Source organism: Protopterus annectens, chromosome 5.part0 (genome assembly GCF_019279795.1).
Source record: "Protopterus annectens isolate FY-2018-M chromosome 5.part0, PAN1.0, whole genome shotgun sequence".
Taxonomy (NCBI): domain Eukaryota; kingdom Metazoa; phylum Chordata; order Ceratodontiformes; family Protopteridae; genus Protopterus; species Protopterus annectens.
This window is the reverse complement of record NC_056735.1, coordinates 1,031,916,848-1,031,939,532: the sequence shown is the minus strand read 5'-3', so window position 1 is coordinate 1,031,939,532 and position 22,685 is coordinate 1,031,916,848. Positions and strand designations below refer to the sequence as shown.

At 34.1% G+C, this 22,685-nt stretch overlaps 1 protein-coding gene across 1 annotated transcript in view; it reads right to left on the bottom strand.

Annotated features, from left to right (window-relative positions):
* Positions 1-21,900, bottom strand: part of ECRG4 (ECRG4 augurin precursor) — a 250,916-nt gene extending 229,016 nt beyond the window's left edge. The window contains exon 1 of the mRNA XM_044071776.1: positions 21,716-21,900. Within this exon, the coding sequence (XP_043927711.1) occupies positions 21,716-21,791 (76 nt within the window). The 5' untranslated portion in view covers positions 21,792-21,900. The remainder of the gene's footprint in view (positions 1-21,715) is intronic.
* Between the last annotated feature and the right edge of the window lie 785 nt (positions 21,901-22,685).

The following is a 22,685-nucleotide window of genomic DNA, read 5'->3' as shown; positions in this document are numbered from 1 at the left end:
GGTCAACCTAGAACTTTGAAAACTAAAATAAACAAACTGGATGGATAAATTAAGCGTAATGTGAGACAACACCAAAAAAAAACGTTGAAAAAATTTATAGAAAGATATTGAGCATAATAGGAAATCATTTTTCAGATATGTAAGATGTGTAGAAGTAAAAACATACAAATCTATTAACTGTGTGTATAGATTCTAAAATGTATTCTTAGATATAACTGATCATAGATATATTTACAAAATGTCATTCAAAACAGTCTGGCTCTACAAAGGAGGTGCTAAATTATGCTAGTAACATTGAAGTAACTTCAGATACTGAAATTAAATCAGATTATATTGGAAAGGAACTGAGCAAAAAAAAAAGCACAGGAGAGAGAAAGTATTGATAATAATGACCGGAGAACACTTCAGCATGAATTTACAGTATGATTATATCTGTTATTCACTGGATTATTTAACTCTGGGGAGATTCCTTAAGCATGGAGACATGCACTTGTTAAACCCATCTTTAGATGAAAGGGAAATAAGACAAGGCCAGAGTCACAGATACCCAAAAGTTTACTTTTTGTTGTGAAAGTTTAAAGACCTACATGAATGGGTTTTTGATCATATCAAACAATTGGTTAATGACGATTATAAAACTATAGGCTGTATAACAAGATTTATAAAATCTAGGAAATCAGAATGATGAAATCAAACCTAAGCTAGAGAACAGAATAATAATAATATGAAAACTTTATAAAAAAACTAGCATGAGAAAATTGAAAAAGAGTCCAGTGGAAATATACCAAGAACATCCACGGCTGCAAAAAAATTAAGTTATTATAAAAGATTAAAATATTTAAACTTGTACAGTGTTTCATTTGGATATTTAAAAGGAGACTTTTTTTCAGGTATGCCGGGTATTTAGAGATAGCTACCTCTGGCAATGTTATCAAAGAGTAGTAGAGATACATCAAACAACCTGAGTAGGAGATTGTTTAGGAATGATAGGTGTACTAATTGGTTCTCTGAGAGAGTAGCTGATGCATGGAATAAGCTATCAAATAATATTAAAACAAGCATTAGTTTAGATTTAAGAACAACTTGGACACTTATTATTGGAATAATTGTTTTGGTATAATGGCAGGCTATTAGGGCATTATTGTATGTGTTTGAAATATTTGTATGCATCTATGTATGTATACATTGTGTTTCTTGAATTTAAATACAGTGATCATTACTTGTAATTTCTCACACATCTGGTGCTGTTTTTTCATTTCATTATTGCGCATTAGCTCATATAGTTCTATCATTTTCGTTTGTCTTGTTAAAGAATTTTACTCATTTCAACTTTCAGAGTTTACTTGGTGGTCTAGTGGTAGCCAGTGATGGTTGTACCATTTGGTTTTATCAGCTTAACGTCTGGTGAAAACATGGCCATGAAAGATGGATGTTTGTGTGGAGTACTTTATCTGCTCCACATGGCTGTTGGTAATCTGCCCATCCATAAGTGCTACTCAGTCCTTCACTGACAATATGTGATGTTTGGATTCTTTTTCAGTCAAGACATACTGATTGATGCATATAGAGAGACACACTAGATCCAGTACAAGATGCATCTGTTTTGTATACTACATGCAGGTATCCTTATGAGTACTTACTCTTAAACTGCTAGCCTTAAGTTATATACTACATGAGCAATTTTGAGCAGTTATATAATTGTTTTTTGAATTTATTAAGACATATGGCCCAATTTCTGAAAATTTCTGGCCATTTTCAGAGCTCTGTTAATTTATTTTCCAGCATAAAAACTTAAAAGTGTGTACTCCAACAACCTGAAGCTCTGAAAAAGCAAAGTTGATTTTGGTTTGTTTATTAAAAAAAAATGCTGTGGATTATATCGACTCTGGACCATTCTCTTATCGAGGCTTTGGTTTGTTGGAGTCCACACTTTTAGGTTTTTATTTGTATAGCTCCATAGTGCTGCCTTTCTGTTTTCTTTTGTTTTCCAACATACTCATTCAGTAACATACCATACTGGAACTTCTGTTCCTGGAATATCAGAACTGCTGGTTGCCAGTGGCTTGATGGGGAACTGACATAATCTTTCTCACCAATGCCTAAGAAATCAACACCTATGCCCAGGCAGATTGTGACTGTGACTGCTGCAGCTAAGGGTGGTGATGCATTGCTATTATACTATCCATGACATAATATCCTACTTTGGTAGATATAGACCTTCTTATTTGTACTTTTATGACTAAGCTATATTGTATCCTAGAATATTACTGTTGTGAAAGGCACTACTATCCTACATCAAACATTTGCACCAATAGTAAAGAGTCTTGATGAGTCTGCCTCCATATACACAAAAACATGAACATCATAGTTAAAATGCTCTGTTTTTATTTTAAACCTATATACCCATGTTTGATTTTCTAAATAAGATAGACAACACTGTGATTATGGGCAATGATTTATTAGTGACATTAGATATCAAATCATTGTACACTATGATTCCCAATGAAGAAAGAATGGAAACTGTTAGAATTAAATTAATAAGGTCTAAGTTGTTCTCTGAAAGTACAGTACGTTTACTAATGGAAATACTAGACCTTATTTTAACTTACAATTTTCTATCCTTGAATGACCAACTGTACTGTCAGACTAATTGAGTTGCTATGGGTGCCTTAATGGCCCCTAGTTATGCAAATATTTTCATGCATGGTTGGGAATCAGTCCACATACTGGAAAGTATGTATAAAAACACTAGTGTCAAAATGTTGAGATTTATCAATGACGTGTTTTTAATTTGGAGAGGTTCCATGGATACTTTTGAAAAGTTTGTGGAATACCTCAACAATGTATGTTCTTACTTAAAATTTACAAGTCAAACAGATATTAGTTATATCAATTTTTTGGATGTAACAATTTACAAGGAAGGGGATAAACTGGTATCAAAAATTTATAAGAAAGAAGTACAGAATAACAGCTATCTACACTACAGTAGCATGCATCCTAAAATGACAAAAACTAATATTGTGAAAGGACAGTTGGTTAGAATAAGTAATTTAACAAAAGATGATGATGTTTTTCAAGAAGAAGTAGATTATTTTTGTAAGAGAATGTTATCAAGAAATTATCTGGTTGAAGAGGTTATGCTATGTAAGTCACAAATTGTTAAACATAGTTGACAGCAGCAAAGAAATAAGATCTAGCAAAACTGGAATAAATAGTAACAGAACAGTAATGCCTGTTACCAACAGTTTGGATTCTTATTCAATTAAGAACATAATTATGAAAAACTGGGAGATTTTTGGAGCTTATCCAGAAATAACTAGGGTATAGGAGAAAAACATTTCTTTACACAAAGGAGAGCTAAATACTATAAACATTTTTTTCAAGGAAAACTGAATAGGCCAAGGAAACCACCAGAAAGAAAGGGGATGGTAAAATGTTATAATTACAATATGTGTCAATATTTGTACACAGAGTCTAAAGAGTTAGTGGTAGGAAATAAAATCAGTATTAAAGGTTTGTTTACATGGAAGTCTAAAAATGTAGTTTATCTGGCCTTCTGTGTATCATGCAAATTCTACTATGTAGGAAGAACTACACGTGAACTAAATAGAAGGATATATATGAACACAAATATGCAATATAGAATGGTGATGATAGGAATGCATTAAGTAAGCACTATAAAAGTGGAGTTTGTAAAATAGAAGTTAAGCTTGTTGTGTTGGAAGCTTTAAATAATGTACAGAATTTATTTAACACTGAAGAAGAGCTAGGGTGGATGGAATATTGTTGGCAGGTAAAACATAATGCCTGTTTTCTACCCAGCTTAAACAATAGGGAAGATTTTGTAATGTTTTTAAAAAGGAAGGGGTTAAAACGCTAAGCAATTGACTATGTGTTTTATCATATGATTTTACTTGTGTATTTAAAAAGTTTTTTGGTATTTATTGCCTCAGTCTGAAAAAGTCTCTGGTACTAAAAGAGAGACAAACGTGGTTACTTTGAGGTGTTTTAAAATAAAGCTGAGTGTTTTCCCAGTATTTTCTACTTTTTGTGAAACCTATAAAATGTATCAAAGCTAAGGGTTTGGCAGCAGGATTGTGGGAGGGGTACAGTTGTTTATAAAAATAAATAAATACATAAATAAAATAGCAGTACCTTGAATGCAGTATGTCTTAAGAATACTGACAGTGAAGCCAGATGTTTAATCTGTAAATGCCTAGAGCCTCAGTCAGTTAAACTAAATATTAAATTAATATACCACAGTTCCAATCTCCTTTACACCAAAAAAAGGCTTGCTTCATGAAGGGGGGGGGCGTGCTATAATAGTCTTTGCCACACATTTCTTTTGACATGCAATGTCTCCATTGCCATCTCTTTGGAGTAGCTTATAGTTTAAAACTCATTGTTGCTTGAAGATTTACATCTCTGCTTGAAGCTCAAAGTCATCTTCTTACCCTACTCCACACTTACTGAGCTTGTTTCTCCAGTTAGTAGCAGAACAAAGACAAAATTCAGTTTTAGGCAACTACAAAATTAATTACCACTCCAGATACCAGTTATTTGCAATATTTCCTCCTATTTTCCATAACCACTGCAGATTCGTTCATTTTTTCTGTGAAAAGACATTGCTACGATGCCAAGACTATCTCTAACAGAGCATTCAATCAGTAACTCAATATCAGTTGTGGTACAAATTAGTTTTTACAAATTGATCTTATGTTACCTCACAGACTGACTACAGTACTGCATTACTATTGCTACCCTTATACAACAAATGTAATTCAAAACCAAATCAGCTAATTACATCAGACCACATGAAGGCCTTTCCCTTTAACTGCTCAAAGTATAAATGAATTGGTGTCCAGTATGACTCTAACCCATTATTACTACTGCTTACTAGATGCTTAGTCTAAATGAGTAACTGGTTAAACCATGGCATCCTTTTTAAATCAGTGCTAAGACTCTCATCTAGGCTATCCCAGAAGATACTAGAAACAAATAAATAACTTATCTGAAAGTGCAGTCTTAGTAAGCCTGATCTCTAAATGTTAACGGTAACTGTGTTATTAAACAAAAAACAAATGTGGATTCTTTTGTTGTGTATTTCACAACTGATTTCTGCTATGTTTTCTAACTACATATCTGTTTCTGGCACTACAACAAAGACTATCTTTGATTTTACTATTGACTTTCAGTTTATAGAAGTCTCTACACCTAAATAAAAAAGCTTGCTTTGGGAATTCCACTGGTGTGGGAGGGCAGTATATAATGATCTTTGCCTCACATTTCTTTTGATATGCTATGCCTTCACTGGTATCTTTGTGGAGTATATCATTGAAATCTTTCTCACAACTGGGATTTTCAGGACATTATGAAAATTGAAAATGGTATACTAATCCCAAAACAGTGCTCAAGTTCTCAACCTGACTTTTGCAAGCTGGCAGCATTACTGTCAAATTTGGTAAAACTTCTGGAAAAGACTGTAGCTGCATAGCCTCTGTCTACATGGCTTTAGAAAGGAATTTTACAATACTACTCTATTTTTGTTCTTATGGATAGTTTGTTTTGATCTAAGGGTTCATGAAGCCCTACTTTGCTGCATTCATTGACCTTTCCAAGGCCTTTGACATTGTTGATTACTGGTTAGGGGACTTGCTTTATAGTGTTTTGCCCTTGTACTGGTTGGGGGACTTACTTTATAGTGTCTTAGCCCTTATACCCTGAACTGGTTATCTGACATCTTGCTAAAGAGGTTTTTCCTCATAATCTGTTAACAGAATCAGGTATAATTTCAGCCTGTGGTGCCTGGTATTCTTCAAGGCCTGGTCTAAGAGTCTTAGTATTCATACTGTCCATCAGTTTATTTAGCATATCTCTGGAAAGTAGAAGCATGCTTATAAATGCTGGCAACATTGTCATCTGGGAGCCAGGCAGCTCCTCACCTGTGATTTGTGGTATAATTAACAGCACTCATCTTTGTCAGGCTTTTGAATGGCTTCAAATTAAAGTAATTTTAGTCAAAACAAAACAAAAAAATGCTCCAGAAATATCTTAGAATGTACACAGAAAAACAGAAATTAATTGAGTCTGTTAGAGCAAAGGGAAAGCATTCAGATTTACAAATGTAGCTTGATAAGACATGAAATTTCTCAGTATAAATCCATAAAGTAGTCAGCATTTTGTATCCCAGTCACAGAAGTAGCAATCTCTTAACCAGAGACTATATGTATTTATTTATTAAATGAATTCTGCTTCAAACATAGCTTTCCAATCATATGTCCTATATCTATTTATAACTTACAAAAATGTCAGATTAGTCAGAATAAAATCTGAAGACATTCACAACTTTGATAAAGTCAGGTCTATTTCTTTTAAAAACATACCCTTTGTTTTATAATGTCTCCTGCCGCAAAGCATTTTTGTTTTTATCAATAAATCATACAACTCACCAAATTCACAACTCTCTGTCATTTCAGTAGCATGTCTATGGGTTCTGCATGATGTTTTATTCATGTAAAGAACAAATGGTAAACAAGAAGGAAGCTGTTTATATGCTCACAATAATTCCAGAGTTTTTTTCTTTAAGAGTTGCTATTTAGCCATTCCCCTTTTCAAGACTTAAATACCTTTAATGCTTCTTCCTCATTAATATAGGAATGTAACACATCACCTTTTTAGGTTTATAAGCTAATAAACTAATACTATATAATAAACTGAATTTAGCTATCTGCAGTTTTCTAACAGTTTTTTTGTTAGAAAAGAATTCCAAGGAATTTCAGTAAAAGTATTTTTTTACTTAAAATTATATCTCTGTAGTTCCAAACACAGAGCCTCTGGAAAACAAATGCATTTATTTCTTCATTTCTTTGTATGTGTCAGTTCTTCAATGATGGCCGATAGTTTTTCTACTTCTGTCAAGCATTCCTGCACATTGTTACTATGTAGTTTGAATGACCAACAACTAAAACAGGCACTGCAGATGTTTACACTAACTGAGAAGATTATTCAAGCTGAGAGTTCATTAGAAGCTTCACAACTTGACTGAAAAAAATCACTGTAGCTAGCTTATAAGCAATTGAGTTAAAAAATACCCCATATCTAATTCTACACTCATTTTCTGTTTTCTCTAGTTAAACCAGGTTACTACATGAAGAAATAACTACACAAGTGCTATAACATGTCTGACATCATAAAATATGTATCCTTTTTGGAAGTCTGTAGTGGGTTGCTCCTATGACAGGGCTCTTAATAACTATGCCCAGAAAAGTATTCTTTGGTCTCATTTCATTCTACCTGTGTTAAGGGGATCTCATATACCATCAGGGTCCAATTCACCTAGTTGTACAAAAAGTACCACAAACATTGCCTTTGCAGCCAAGACCTTTAAGTATACATACACAAACACAGATACATGCACAGACACAATACACTAGAAATTATGTTTTAAGAAACAAAGTAACAACATTGCTGGCAGATAATGCAAACTTCTTAAATCTCTTACAGCAATGTTCCTATAATGGTCCTATTTAGAGTGTTAAATCCAACACATTGTTACGACTTCATTGTGAAAATCTGAACTTTGCTATAATATTCTTGTTGAAATTTGAAATGCAAATAGGGGTTGTGATTGCTAGCCAAAGCCTTTATAGTAGACTATGGCTGCTCAATCAAAGCAAGAACACTTTACTTCCTATCTTGTTGCATGCACTGAAATATTCAACAGCTTACATACTTCTACAGTTCAAAACTTAGAAATAGATTGTAACAAAATGCATGTTTTTTGTCTACCATCACAATCACAACAATGCAAAGCTCTGTGTGCAGTCAAATTTCTAGAATCACCATAACACCAAATGCAAATTCAGCTAATCATTGGATATAAACATTATTTCCCCAAATATCCTGTAATAAACAACATCTTAGAATGATATTATAGTTCTCACTCTCTCAGGTTTGGAAATATTATCCTTCTGAGGGTGACCAGTACCAGGTATAGAAATGAGAATTTCACATTCCTGTATCTATTACCAAGTTTGAGACCAATCTGAGTTTAATGATCAGGCAAGCATCCTGTAAACAAAAATTCAAATGGGACATTAAACTGCATTCATCAGCTAACTCCCTCTTATTGCCTTAACTCACCCTGAATTGACAGACCTGCTTGTTTGTTAGATATTTTCATTAAGATCTAATCTACTCTCTCTTCCTATTACCTGCCATGAAATTACACAGTTATGTCTCACCTGACTGAGCCCAAATAGCTTTGTTTATCCACTTGGCATATCATGTAATAAGCTAATATATTTTTAGTTGTTATAGTTGATAAGGATTACCTTGTGAAAATCTGAACTCTGCTATAATATTCTTCAGCGTTATGTTTACTCACTATATACATATAAGTTATCACACCCCAGCATATATCAGTTTCTACTGCCTGAAGTCTGATTTTGTGGAAATTAACTACATATCTCACTCTAATGTTTCATTTATAGTTGTAGCCAGTCAAGTACGTACTCATAGTCACAGATAACTGCTATTGTCTGATGTATTACCAGCTAAATGGTTGTTTCTTATTGCAAATAAACATATTTGAAAATGTTTTTATATTTGTACAATTACTGGAACTTTTCTCCTTGACACCAGCTGTGAAAGAATCTGCCCATCTCAAATTAAATGGTTCCACTATAGTTCCCCAGACATCAACTAGATGATGATACAAATGAAGGAACACAACACTAGATGCAGCTTAGTCCAGATGAAAAAAGGGGAAAAATGTTTTTCTTGCAGGGAAAAGATGTTATGCATCCAAACATGGTGGACTTTGTTCCATTCTCCCCAATTATATTTTCACACATGTGCACACACACACACACACACACACACACACACACACACACACACACACACACACACACACACACACACACACACACACACACACACACACACACACACACACACACACACACACACACACACACACACACACACACACACCATGAACTCTAAACAATCATATCTTGTTTGGCAATTTCCTGTGCACTATTTTTACTGTTATTAGGATGGAAGGGATAACTTGTAGACAAGAAGATTTACTTTGATTTATATTTTGTTATTTTACCTTTAATTTTCACTATTGGTTGCTAGAAAGGGATAGGTTTTAGGCAAGCTCTAGCCATCCCAAGGGGCCCAGTCAGCTATAAATTTACTCAGACTGCAGAGAGGAGAGCATATTTAAACAATCCTATCTTGGTTTGTGATTTACTTGGAGTTGACTGGTAAGAGAAGTTTTATTTGAATTTATATTTTATTTTTTACCACTGTTTTTCACTGTTTGTAGAAAGGAAGGGATAGCTTGTAGAAAATATTTACTTTAATTTATATTTTGTTGTTTTTACCTTTAATTTCCGCTGCTGGTTGTTAGAAAGGGATAAGTGTTAGACAGACAAGGTCTAGCCATCCTAAGGGGCCTAGTCAGCTGTGAATTCACAGGGCCTGCATAGAGGACAATCCAGAGCCTATCTAAACAATCCTATCTTGGTTTGTGGTTTATTGATCTTTATTGTTAAAAAGAACTGTGACTGCAATCAATAGTGAACAGAAGCTACTGTGCACATTCACATGCGATGTAAAGAAATTATAGCTTTTGTCTGACTTTCACAGCTTGTACTGTTAGAACAATAACTTTTACTGTACTTACTTTAGTATTTAGTTGCATATTACTTGTGTGATTTTTCTCATAGAATTTGATTTAAATATGGATTCCTTAAATGACTGTGCCATTAATGATTTGCTAAAGCACAAATATCTTGTACAGTATAAGAAATGCTATGCATATTTAAATGTAACACTTGATAACACCAGTGATCTGTGTTCCTCATGTAAAAAGTTGGATGATTTGCTTACCATTATTAGACGTAAATCTAGACTTACCGATGATGATTGCACTTGTGCAATTGGCACGGCTTGGAGAACTGTTGTTACATATATTAATGACTGGACTGGTGAGATAAATAATGTTAGGCAAAGAGCAAACAACACATTTAGGGAATGATGTGCCTTTTGTTTGTAAAGATCATTCAACCCCTATGAAACAAGACAAGACCCCTGACAACTTTGGAATTCTGGATACACGTATTCAGCAATCTGAGGATTTAGTGTGTTTAGAAGGAAACAAAAAAGAAAGAAAGGAAGAAGTTCACAGCAAATAACAAGGAAGAAAAAGAAATTGATGAATGTCTGTAAAGTAAAGAGAATATGTACTAAAAATGACACTGCTTTGTTATGTAACACAGATTACATTGAATGATAATTTTTTTCTATCAAAAAAAACTTCAGTCTACAGAAAAAGACATCCTTTTTCTAAAAGAGAAGGTAAAAAAAGAGGCAGGGGCAGGCAAAAATGAAGAAATCAAAACTGAACATGGAAGGACTGAAGAACATTACTGTAAGAAAACAAAGAAGAGAAATGCAGATATTGACTACATGGCTCAAGCTGTAGATGTACAAAGCCAGATGGATGAGAATTATTGTATGCTTGCAAATTTAAAACACAATGAAAACAGTGGGATTGATAAGACTAATGGTGATGAAGATCATTCTTTGTAACAATTGATAGAGCAGATATTACTTTATTAGGAAATGAAGATTCTACAGATCTGGTCAGGAAAAGATATTCTTGTAAATGGAGAGTCTATCATTAGAGGAACTGATGCTTACATTTGCAAAGACGATAACAAATACTGTTATGCTTCCCAGGAGCAAAAATAGAAATTGTGAGACAAACCTTGGAACACCTTAATGTAAGGAAATATGGATTTGTTTTCATTCATGTTGGTACAAATCATTTCATCCGCAAAGACTCTCTGACTGTTAGTAGGCAACATACAGCCCTGTTAGATAGTATAGCTTGTACTGGTGTTAGGATGTATTTTTCACAAATCACATATAGAAAGGATAGCCAGGTCACTGTGACTGAAAAGATTTTTTGGGTAAATAGCTACATGGAAAAATTTTTCCGTTTAAATAAATGGAAATGTGTAGAGCATCCAAGCCTAGTTTTGGGCACACGTGATCAGACAGGATGGTGTGGATTTGTCAAGATAAGGGAAGAGAATTTTACAGCCGATATTTTGTAATATTTAACAAACACTAGACAGGATTTTTGCCAGGTCGGAAATTTAACAGTCCACAGATAGCAACATTTGAGGCATCTCTGATGGTTGTTAATGCTAGGAGCATTAATAATAAAGTTTTTTTATTGGAAAAATTGCTACATTTCCACAAGATTGATGTTGTTATTGTTTGTGAAACATGGTTAAAGAACAATGATTGGAAACCAATTCTGTCAGGGTATAAATGTTTTACTGTAACAGACATTCAACAAAAAATCAGGTGGAGGTATTATGATAGGGATTAAAAATAGTTATGAGATCTGTGATTATTACATGTTCAGTAATAACACCAATACTATAGATTGTGTAACTGTGACAAAAAAAGACAGCCCTGGAGCATATTACAATTGTTGGAGTGTATAGACCACCAAAGTCAAGTGCTGATAACCTAGAGGAATTTATACATTTCTAGCATGAAACACAGGTGGGAAGAATAATATTACCTGTGGACTTAAATTTACCAGAAACAGATTGGAATAATATTGATTCAACAGTAGTAAGGAATTTATTCACAACATATGTTCAGGAACAACAACTGTTTCAGATTGCAAAAAAAAACTACCATGGAATGGTGTTCCTAAAGAAATTACTGTTACTTCAAGTCAAGTTTACCACTGTTGATGTGCAGTGATCATGGGGTTATAAAGGTTAATTTTTTGCTTGATAATTCTGGCAAACAAATCTAAACAAATGCACAGAAGTTTAATTGCAGAATATATATATAGAAGCAAAACAGTCACTATGTAAAACTAACTGGAGTGATGTGTTCAGTGGAAAAACTGCTGATGGAATGTGGAAAGTTTTGAAAGAGAAACTGAGTGTAAAAAATAAAAAAAATGTTTAATATCAGGATCTAGTCATGCAATATCAGGGGGGTATATTTCCATAAGAACAAAACACATGATTAAGGTGAGAGACAGAAAACTTTGAAAACTGAAATAAAGAAGCTGGACAAGCAAATTAAAAATAGTGTGAGGCAAAATCAAGAACATTTTGAAGAAAATGTATATAAAGATACTGAGCATAACAGGAAACCTTTTTATAAATACATAAAATGTGGAAGGAGTAAAGACATACAAACTGATAAACTGTGTGTAGATTCTAAAATTTACCCTCAGACACAACAGATTACAGATATATTTACAAAATCTTATGCAAGACAGTTTTGCTCCACAAAGGGGGTGATAAGTTGTCCTAGTGACAGCCAGGTAACTTCAGAAACTGTATTGAAAAAGAATTGTGCAAAGTGGCCTCAAACAATGTACAGGGAGGAGACAGAATTAGTAATAATGACCTGAAAACACTTCAGCAAGAACTTACAGTACCATTACTATACTCGGAGAGTGGGTCTGAATGGAGAAATGAAAAGTCAGCAAGCAAAGGAGAGTAGTAGTACTGAAACTGAATTCTTCCTCAAGTTTTGGTGAGTACCTTTACAAGGTGGACCCTGTTTTCTATAAAATCTCACCAAGGCAACACTGATATATAGACTGTATTTATATAGCCTGTATTATGGACAGAAGTAGGTAAAAAAAAAAGATAGCTGGGTGCACAAGACCCAGGATAAAAACGTGCTCAATCCTGGAAGGTGCACTGGTGCCAGGACTGGAAAAAAATGACAGTGTAGAATCCTCAAAATACAGAAACATTCCTACAATGGGGCCAGGCCAGACCCAGGGGGATGATGGCCCGCCTGTTGTAGAAGGAAGTAGTAGTCCACAAAAAAAAAAAAATCGCAAAACCTGATAGGCCAAAGAAGAGTCATAAAGATGATAGAGTGGACTATTGAGGATAAGAAAGAAATTATGTATTATTACTATTATGCAAAAAGCCCAGAACTTCCAGACACAAGATATACAAAAAGATTAAGAGAGAAATTAGAGGAAAGAAAAATAGTTCTGCAAGAAAAACTGTCAGAAGCCTCAACTAAAAATGTGTGGTCATTAATACAACAGATTTTTGAAAAACAGTACATAGACCTGAAACTTTGATCTGTTTGGAAAAAGAAGCATCTGAGGAAGTTCAAAAATATAAACAACAAAACCTAGATATTTTTGAAAAGTATAAAACAGAAATATGGACATGGGAAAGAAAGAGAGATTTGATATGGTGCAATATTTATACAAAGGCGAAAGCCAAATTGATCAACACAAAGAAGGCAGCCTCAAAGATATTCGAAGAGAAATACAGGCAAAGATATCCAGACATGGAAAATTGTACAATAAAAAAAATAATATCATAAAAAAAAAAAAATGTAAAAAAGCATATTAGTAAAGCAGAAGTTAAAAAAAATAGAAGATTTAATTATGGAGTGCCTGCGAAGTGAAGGATTTGCTGTAGAAGGTCTAACACAGGTTATATCACAGTATGATGGAATGAGTCCTCAAAGTAAAGAGAAAGAGAAAGATCAGGAGACATCTGAAGAAGAAATATGGAAATGGGAAAGAAAACGAGAGTTAATATGGTGTAATATCTATGCAAAGGAGAAAGCAAAACTAATCAATGCAAAAAGAGCAGCACCAAGGATACATGAAGAGAAATACAGGCAAAGGAATCCGGACATGGAAAACTTTACAGTACAAAAAATAAGAAGACAAAGAGGAAAAGTAGAAAAGGAGATTAGTAATGGAGGAGTTGAAATAGAAACTGAGGTTATGGAGTACCTCCGACGTGAAGGATTCAATGTAGAAAATCTATTTCTGAAAGCACCACAACAGGATAGAGCAATGGAACTACAAATTAAGGGGAAACCAGTGGAACAGGAAGCAATTGGTCAGGTGCCATATGAAGATATTTTGGAGCCTTCCACAGGAAATGAGCATAAATATTCACTTGAAGCTGGACGGCAAGGGAAGGAACAGGAGATTGTGGAAACTCTGACACAGCTAATGTTGAAGAGTGATAGACCAGTGAGTTCTCATATGACAGATCAATGGATGGCACATGATTAAACTGAAGAGAATGTGCCACAGGAAGATGCAATAGAACTTTCTATAGAATGCCCACAGGAAATGGAAAACAAAAAATGTGCCCTTAGTTTAGAAGAAAGCAAGCTAAGAGAAGAGTTGCTTGACTTAATCAGTACAGATAGACATATTAAGATCAATGAAAGAAATAGGCTGCAGAAGGTCAATAAAACCCAAAAGTCAGAAGTTTGATAAAACAAATGAGCACAATAATTAGGACTGTCCATATAGATCTATGTGATATAGCAGAAATAAACAGGATATACTACTGTACAGCTAAATTAATAATTGCTAAAGTTCTACCACAAGAACACAGGGTAGTGAGGGAGAGAGGGGAGAAATTAAATACCATCATGGAAGTATCAAATAGAAAAAACTATAAAGCAACTAAGATAAGAAGTGTCACTATTAAAAGAGTATAGAAGAGGGAACAGATCAACAAAAATACTTAGAAAGATAGACGTGATAAAAGCAATGCACAGTATTAGAACAGATCAGGATCTATCATGCACTATCGCAAATAAACTAAAAACCTCAGCACAGGTGGAAAAACTTAGAAGATATGCAGATAAATATAAAGGAAAAGTATAAAATAAGCAATGCATTGATGACCCAAAAAAGTTTTATAGAGAATTGGGAAACAAGGTAAAAGGAATTGAAAGACCACAAAAAAGAAGAAATAGATACATTTTGGAGAAGTATCTGTGAAGCTCCTGTGGAACATAACAAAGATGCTAAATGGATACAAGAATAAAAGAAAGAAAATGTTTAAAGGTACAGGATATGAAATGGGATGAAGTAACAGCGAAAGAGATTAAAACAACGTTAAGAAAGGCCTCAGATTGGAAAACCACAGGCCCAGATGCAGTACCTAATTTCTGGTTAAAAGCATTAACATCTTTGCATGAAAATTTAGCCATGAGTAAGAACTATTTATATGTGCACCCCAAACAGACACCAACCTGGCTAACAACAGGAAAAACAATGCTCCTACTTAAGAGTGAACCTGCGTGCTATCCTAAAAATTATAGACCGATAACTTGCCATCTGACAATGTATAAACAATACATTGGAATTGATGTCGACAGAGTCTATAGTCATTTAGAAGAAAACTCAATTATAGCAATAGAACAATAGGGCAATAAAAGAAACTCATATTGAATAAAGGATAATTTGCTGTTAAATAAAGTCACAGTGGATAACTGTAAAAAGGGGAAGAATTTAAGTATGGCATGGATTGACTACAAAAAAGCATTTGATATTATCCCACATTCATGGGTTCAAGTGTGCTTAAAAATGTATAAGATACACCCTACACTGACCAACTACAGATAGAACAACTATAGATTAGACAGGAAAACAAGAAGGATGCTTCATGCTCACTAACTGATTTATAAAATCAGTGCATACCAAGATTATATATTCCTCATTCCGAAGGAGGTATGGGCCTACTTGAAATTGATTACATGTATAAATCTGCAATTGTGGGACTCCACACATATCTGCTGACCAACAAGACCCAAATGTAGTGAAAGTTTTGAAACATGAGGAAAATAAATCTAAGATGGCTTCCCTGTTTAGGCTAGCAGAAGCATATCAGTATCAAGCTGGAATGGAAATCAAACTACAAGTAGATAAAAACCAGGCAGCAATTGAATGTGGCAAAAAACAAAAGAAAGAATATAAGGTGAAAGCTTATATTCTTTGCTGGTTGCAACATACCAATGGCAGAAGGACTGTATACTAAAAGGCATAATAATCTGGTGAGACTGTTGCACTGGAGATTGTACAATCATTATCTTATTGAAGTGGCTGAAAAACACTGGAAACATGAGCCACAAACCATCACAGAAAATGATGAAGTCTACATCACATGGCATCATCCATTACCAACAGTTCAAAAGATAGATGCTAGAAAACCGAATATTGTGGTCCAAGAAAAAAAGAGAAAAGTAGCATTGATTATTGAATTTTCCACACCTGGTGACTACAGTGTCCTGTGTACAGAGAGACACAAAGTCATAAAATATCAGGATTTGCAAGCAGAAATGACAGCAATGTGGAAGAAAGATACCCAGAGAGTTCCAATAGTAGTAGAATCCACTGGTCTTATAAAAATGAGTCTAAAATCATATCTAGATATGCTACCAATACATGTAACTCTTTACAAACTGCAGAAGGAGTCATTACTGGGCACATTGCGGATGCTGCGAAAAGCACTTTTGGCTGACATCAAAGAGTGAAACAATACTAATTTCATGAACTTTAATTGTACTTTGACTTTGGAATGGGGTCCATTCCCATCATGGTATTAGAAACCCAAAAGATTTGGAGACATTAAAAAAGGGAGATACCATTATATCTATTATTTACTAGGTCATGTAAATGTGGAGCAATTCCTCATGATTGGAGACATGTGCTTATTAAACCTGTCTTTAAGGGAAAGGGGAGAACAAACCCAGAGTCATATAGACCCTTAAGTCTAGTTTCATATTTTAGAAAAATAATGGAAAAAGTAATATGGGGTCAGTTATTGTCATAACTGGATAGGTAGGGACTTGAAACTATATATCAGTATGTATATGTTGAAAATAAATCTATTACCACCTGTAACATGATGTTCTGTAACAATGTAATAACAGCTATGAATAAAAAATTGTGCTGTGATGTAGTTTATATAGATTTAACTTCAGCATTTGAAGGGTCATGCACAAAACACTGATCAATAAATTAGAACAACTAGGTACTGATGTACTCTTGATAAGATGGATAGTGGCATGGCTAACAAATAGGACATGGCAAGTATCATACAGCAGTTAGACAGGTGAAATTCTTGGTCACAGTCATGGTGTCCCACAGGCCTCTGTCCTAGGCCCTTACTTGTTTAGATTTTTACCAGGATTCAATAATACCTACACTAAGTGTACGCTAACTGTTCACTGTTCTGAGTGAATAGACAACACAGACATAACGCACACCTTCTTCCTCCTAATTTTAGTTTTTCTACTGATATTCTTGCAGCTTTAGATATTGACAGGGATTCATAAATGTTGCCACAAAGTACAGACTATATGTACACTTAGTGTAACCTTTCTGAGGGACTAGAAAGCACAAAACATGTGATAAGAATTTTATTGAATACATATTGCGTACACTTAGTGTAGGTTTTTATCTTTCAAACCTAACTTTTTCATCTGAGGTGTTCTGCAGTCTATACGCAGATGACCTGAAACTGGGTAAACTGATTACATGTGTTACAGATAAGGCTTGTCTCAAAAGAACTTGGCTAAATTGACAAGTTGGGCACAGGAGAATAATATGCTGATAAATACTCCAAAAACTAAGCATAAGAGATTTGGGAGACATAAATTGAAAGGTGAATATTTAGTACAGAACAGTGATTTAAACTGTAGATTCATTTAAGGACCTGTGTATATGGGTAGATCCAGCTTTGAGTTTTTCTAATCATATCAATCAATTGGTTAATGATAGTTATAGAACTATAGGTTATATAAAAAGATTTATAAAGTCTAGGAAATCAGAAATGATGAAGTCATTGATTGTTAGTTACATTAGACCCAAACTTGAGTATGGAATAACAATATGGAACCCCTATAAGAAAACAAACATGAGTAAACTGGAACGAGTACAGCAAAAATATTGAAGGGCATACAAGGATTTGAAAATTTAAGTTATTATGAAAGACTAAAATATCTGAACATGCACAGTGTCTATTAGAGATATCGAAGAGGATATCTTATTCAGTTATATAGGGCATTTACAGACAACTACCTCTGGGTATGTTTGGGGTTATCAAAAAGTAGTAGAGAATCATAAGACAATCTATATAGAAGATTCTATAGGAATGAGAAGTGTACTAATTGGTTCTCTGAGAGAGCAGCTGATGTATTGAACAGACTATCACATTACATTAAAACAAACACTAGTTTAGATATTTAAAAGAACAGCCTGGGCTCCTATTATGGGAATAGAAGGGCAGTAATGCCCATGCTTGAAATGTGTGTGTGTGTGTGTGTGTGTGTGTGTGTGTGTGTGTGTGTGTGTGTGTGTATATATATATATATATATATATATATATATATATATATATATATATATATCTTCCTCTTCTTCTTTTGGCTTTTCCCAGTTAGGGGTCTCCACAGTGGATCACCTGCCCGCTCATGATTGGCAGTAGAGTTTTATGGTGTCAAGTTACCAGCCCGGCGCCCAGCCTTCCACAGAAGGCACACACATACATGCACTCATGCCTAGGGCCAATTTAGAGTCTCCAATCCACCTACAGCATGTCTTTGGGATGTGGGAGGAAACCGGAGCACCCAGAGGAAACCCAAGTGACCACGGGGAGGACATGCAGACTCTGCACAGAAGGCTCCCTAGCCGAGGATCAAACTGGAGAACCTCTTGCTGTGAGGTGATATATATATATATATATATATATATATATATATATATATATATGTGTGTGTGTGTGTGTGTGTGTGTGTGTGTGTGTGTGTGTGTATTTTAAATTATCTAAACACCAAAATGTCAATATTGGTAATGTCAAAACAGAAAAAAATGACAAGTCAAAACACTGGCAAGTCATTGTGCATGATCTGAGGCAAAACATTGGAGCATGCAACAATAACAGTGTATGACCCCATACCCCAGTTAATTATATATACTAACTCTGACATTGCACAATATTGAGGAACAGGCATACTCACCAAACCCCACAGACTGTGCAGTCTTGCACACTTGTTGACTATTTATTTTGTTGAACTATATATATATATATATATATATATATATATATATATATATATATATATATGGGTCTATATCAGCATTTCGAAAATGTAATAGGTTGAATCACTAAATGTCGAACTGAAATGATCAACCTATTACATTTTCGAATGCTGATAAAAAAATAAAAATCCTAAAAAAAACAAAACTAAAGGGTGTAGGCAGGTGGGCAAGCCCCCCTGCACCCCCCACACCCCTCGCTACTTAAATATACCAACTCCGAGACCACACTACATTAAGGTAAACAGAAATCTTCCCTTACAGAGATATCCATTTACCCGTATGACGTTCGGCCCTTTCAGCATTCTCGATGCGACAATATCAAATTTGATATTGTCAGCATTCAAGATGCTGATAGTGACCCATATATATATATATATATATATATATATATAAAGTAAAAATGTGGTATAGTATAATAATAATAATAATAATAATAATAATAATAATAATAATAATTTTACACCTCTTAAATGTACCACATAAAGTATGTATATATAATGATGACTGCCATCTTTATGTCAAAAAAGTAAAAAAAAATTCAAATGTAAATTTGATTAATCTGCCTTGAAAGGAAAATATTTTCATTCTAGAAATATGTATGCTTTCATTCTGCTTCCTGGTAGTACTTTGTTATAAGAATGCAGACATCCTTTCATCATTCTGTTAATTAAAGTTGAATGTCACTATATTTGCAAGCACGACTTTTGTAATGCTGTATGTGATCAGAAAATAATGTGCAGAATACTAGCAGCCCTGCTCTGTGTACCTGTATTATGAATATAGAGCATGACGCATATGCAACGTACTCTCACTTCAGGAGCAAAATTAACTTTTAGCAAACTTGGTGAGGAGATAGACAATAAACTGCTGGAATGACATCTGCCACCATGAAAGTGGATTGTGTTTTTAGCATGCTTTTCACCTGTGATTCATAATGAATAAAGCATCATAGGATTGAAATAAACTTCTTTCATCTGCATTTTGCCAGCAAAATGGCTTGGTTGTTTACAAAAATAAATTCTGCATTTTATGGCAATGCAGAAATACAATTTCCGTAACTGTTTTTTTTTTTAATTTGTCAGAGACCTACACTTGATCAGATTGAAGCATTACTGAAATTTCAGTCATGAAACTGTGGAGAGTTGCAATAATCAGTGTGAAAGTGTTTTGGTGACAGCGAAAACATGCATTTTATTTGTCTTTGAATTCTGCCTATATGAACAAGTACCTACATTGTATCATACAAGAATTTTGCTGAACTTAGAAAAGCATTCTAAGAAAACCCAACTCATGAAATGTCCCTGCTGTATAGCTGAAAGTATGAATAAGGCAAAACTTGAAGAGCTTTCTCTGATTATTTCTATTTTATATGTATGGTTCTGCCCTGAGCAAATGCATGGGCTTAACGTTTCTCTCGGCAGTAATACTCTTGGAATCCTGATGTTGTTTATATCAAATTCTCTCAGGCAAAGACAACTAGATGCATTATTTCAAACAAGCAAAGAATATTTTGGAAAAATCTGTTTTTTAACCTTTCCTACAGATTCACCTTATATATTTTAGGCACTCTGCACTTAACTGAAGAAAACAATTTTCCTACAGAAATTATTGTTGAAGGAAGTTAAATGTAGTTATTAATTTAAGATATGACATTTCAAGTATGCATTTATCATCATGGTAAGTATGCAGCAATGAAAATACAACCTAGCTAAACTAAGAAAAATAATAAACTGTATTAAATGCTCTACTTTACTGACAGAATGTGACTCACAATTTATCACATAACAGTTATGTGTATTTCCTTCCAGACAGGTATAACATAAAAATGCAACTCATTTTCTTCACATTTCACTGATATGTTTACTTGAGTTTCTTACATTGCTTTCTAGAGAAGTAATTACTTTACATTTCCATGTTGTAACTTATAAAACTCACCATATTGTGTTATTTTGTAATGTACCTATACTCCCTGTAATCATAAACTGTACATAGCATTACTTTTACTCTCTTACATTTTGGGAAGATTTATAAAATAATTTTGAAGTGCACCCAGTCTGGATTTTAAAACAAAAAAAATATGTATTCATAAAGTTAAGTTGTAAAACTAAGGTGAATGTTTTGTTTTATTACACAGAGGGTGGGAGGATTCTGTCTTCTTATAAATTCTGCTAATGATTTTCTGCCCTCCATTCTGAAATGAGACAATGAATGCAGAGAGACATGCAGTTTGCTCTTGTATAAATGCCCTTGAATAACAGTTGTGATTAGCAATGTGTCAGAAAATCCAAGATGTCCTGTTTCATGAACAAGTACTTTTTTATGATTGTTCTTGTATTTTGTCAGCATAGCATAAATAAAACCATCACTGAATATACAGCTTAGTATATCCTATCTATAAGCAGGAAGATCAAATGTTGTATACTAAGAAATAAAATTAGATGAAAGTACCAGCAGAAAGCAATTTACTGGTACATGCAAACACATTCATATATGGCTGCCAGCTTTTATACAGTACATTGATTTCCATTATGTACCCTAATACAGATAAATAGATACACACATTAATGCACAAATACCATTTTTGCAGATATCTACTTCAGGATTTTATGTTTCTTTTTCTTTTTTTAATTCTAACTTCAAGGACATATATTGTCTTGGGACAGGAGGCTTTTGTTTTAGTTTTAGCCTATAGTACAGAAAATGCTAAAGTAATGATTTAGCTAACCATGTATAGCAAGCTGTATCAGATTAAAGGTTGCTCACCTGGAAAAATGTAGATGAAGAGAAGCAGTGAAACAATCACCAGATGCAGCTTGAAATGCTGGCAGGCCATGTTCATGTTATGAATGATATCTACTTAATGTGACTGTGGCTTGAAGGAAGAGAATTTTAACTAGGGAAGGCAAACATCACATTCCTTCAAGTCACCTCTTTTACAAAGGGGCTGCTGTGGATTAGTCTGTACATACTTACTCTGGAAGCAAGCATTAAGCAGTCTGTATTACTCTGTACATAACCTATAACTGAAAAAATATTTATTTCCCTGGTGCCAAGAAAACATTCAGGTTTTTGAATCAAGCCCAAAAACCGACTTCCGAAAATACCTTTATATCTTCTTTTCATGAGTAGCATAATCAGGGTTTGGATTTCCTGACATTGAATATATTATGAAGTAGCATTTAATAAGACTGAAAAGTTGCAGAATATTAAGTAGTGTATAAATGGTCCTGTGTTAAGAATGAAGATTTTAAGACCTTCAGATACATTATCTTTATGGGGGAGCTGTGTTACTACTGTGATTCCTTTCTGTGCTTCAATGGGCAAGATTTCCAAAAATGACAAACCACTTCACTGGATCTTTATGAAAGCGTTTCCTGTTTTGGCAGAAATTATTTAAGTAATATAAGAGGGGCGTGGAACAGCAGACCTTGACTAGGCAGCCTCCAAATAAACACTTTCAAAAGGAGCTGCTGTGAAGATATTTCATTCTTTTTAGTTATTTCTTTCTTTCTCTTTTTGCATTTGTCTACTTTAATCTGCTTTTTATTGCCACATAATTTGGAATTCTTGATGAAAGTAGTTATGTTTTTCTTGGCATTAGACTTACAGTTTAGTTAACTTGCAGCTTAGTATTTTGCGCCTTCTCCACCATGAAATTTAACACCTTAAAAGACATTTGACACCAGGACTAGGTTTCCAGTCCTCAACTCTGGATGTAAATGTAAAGTGAACA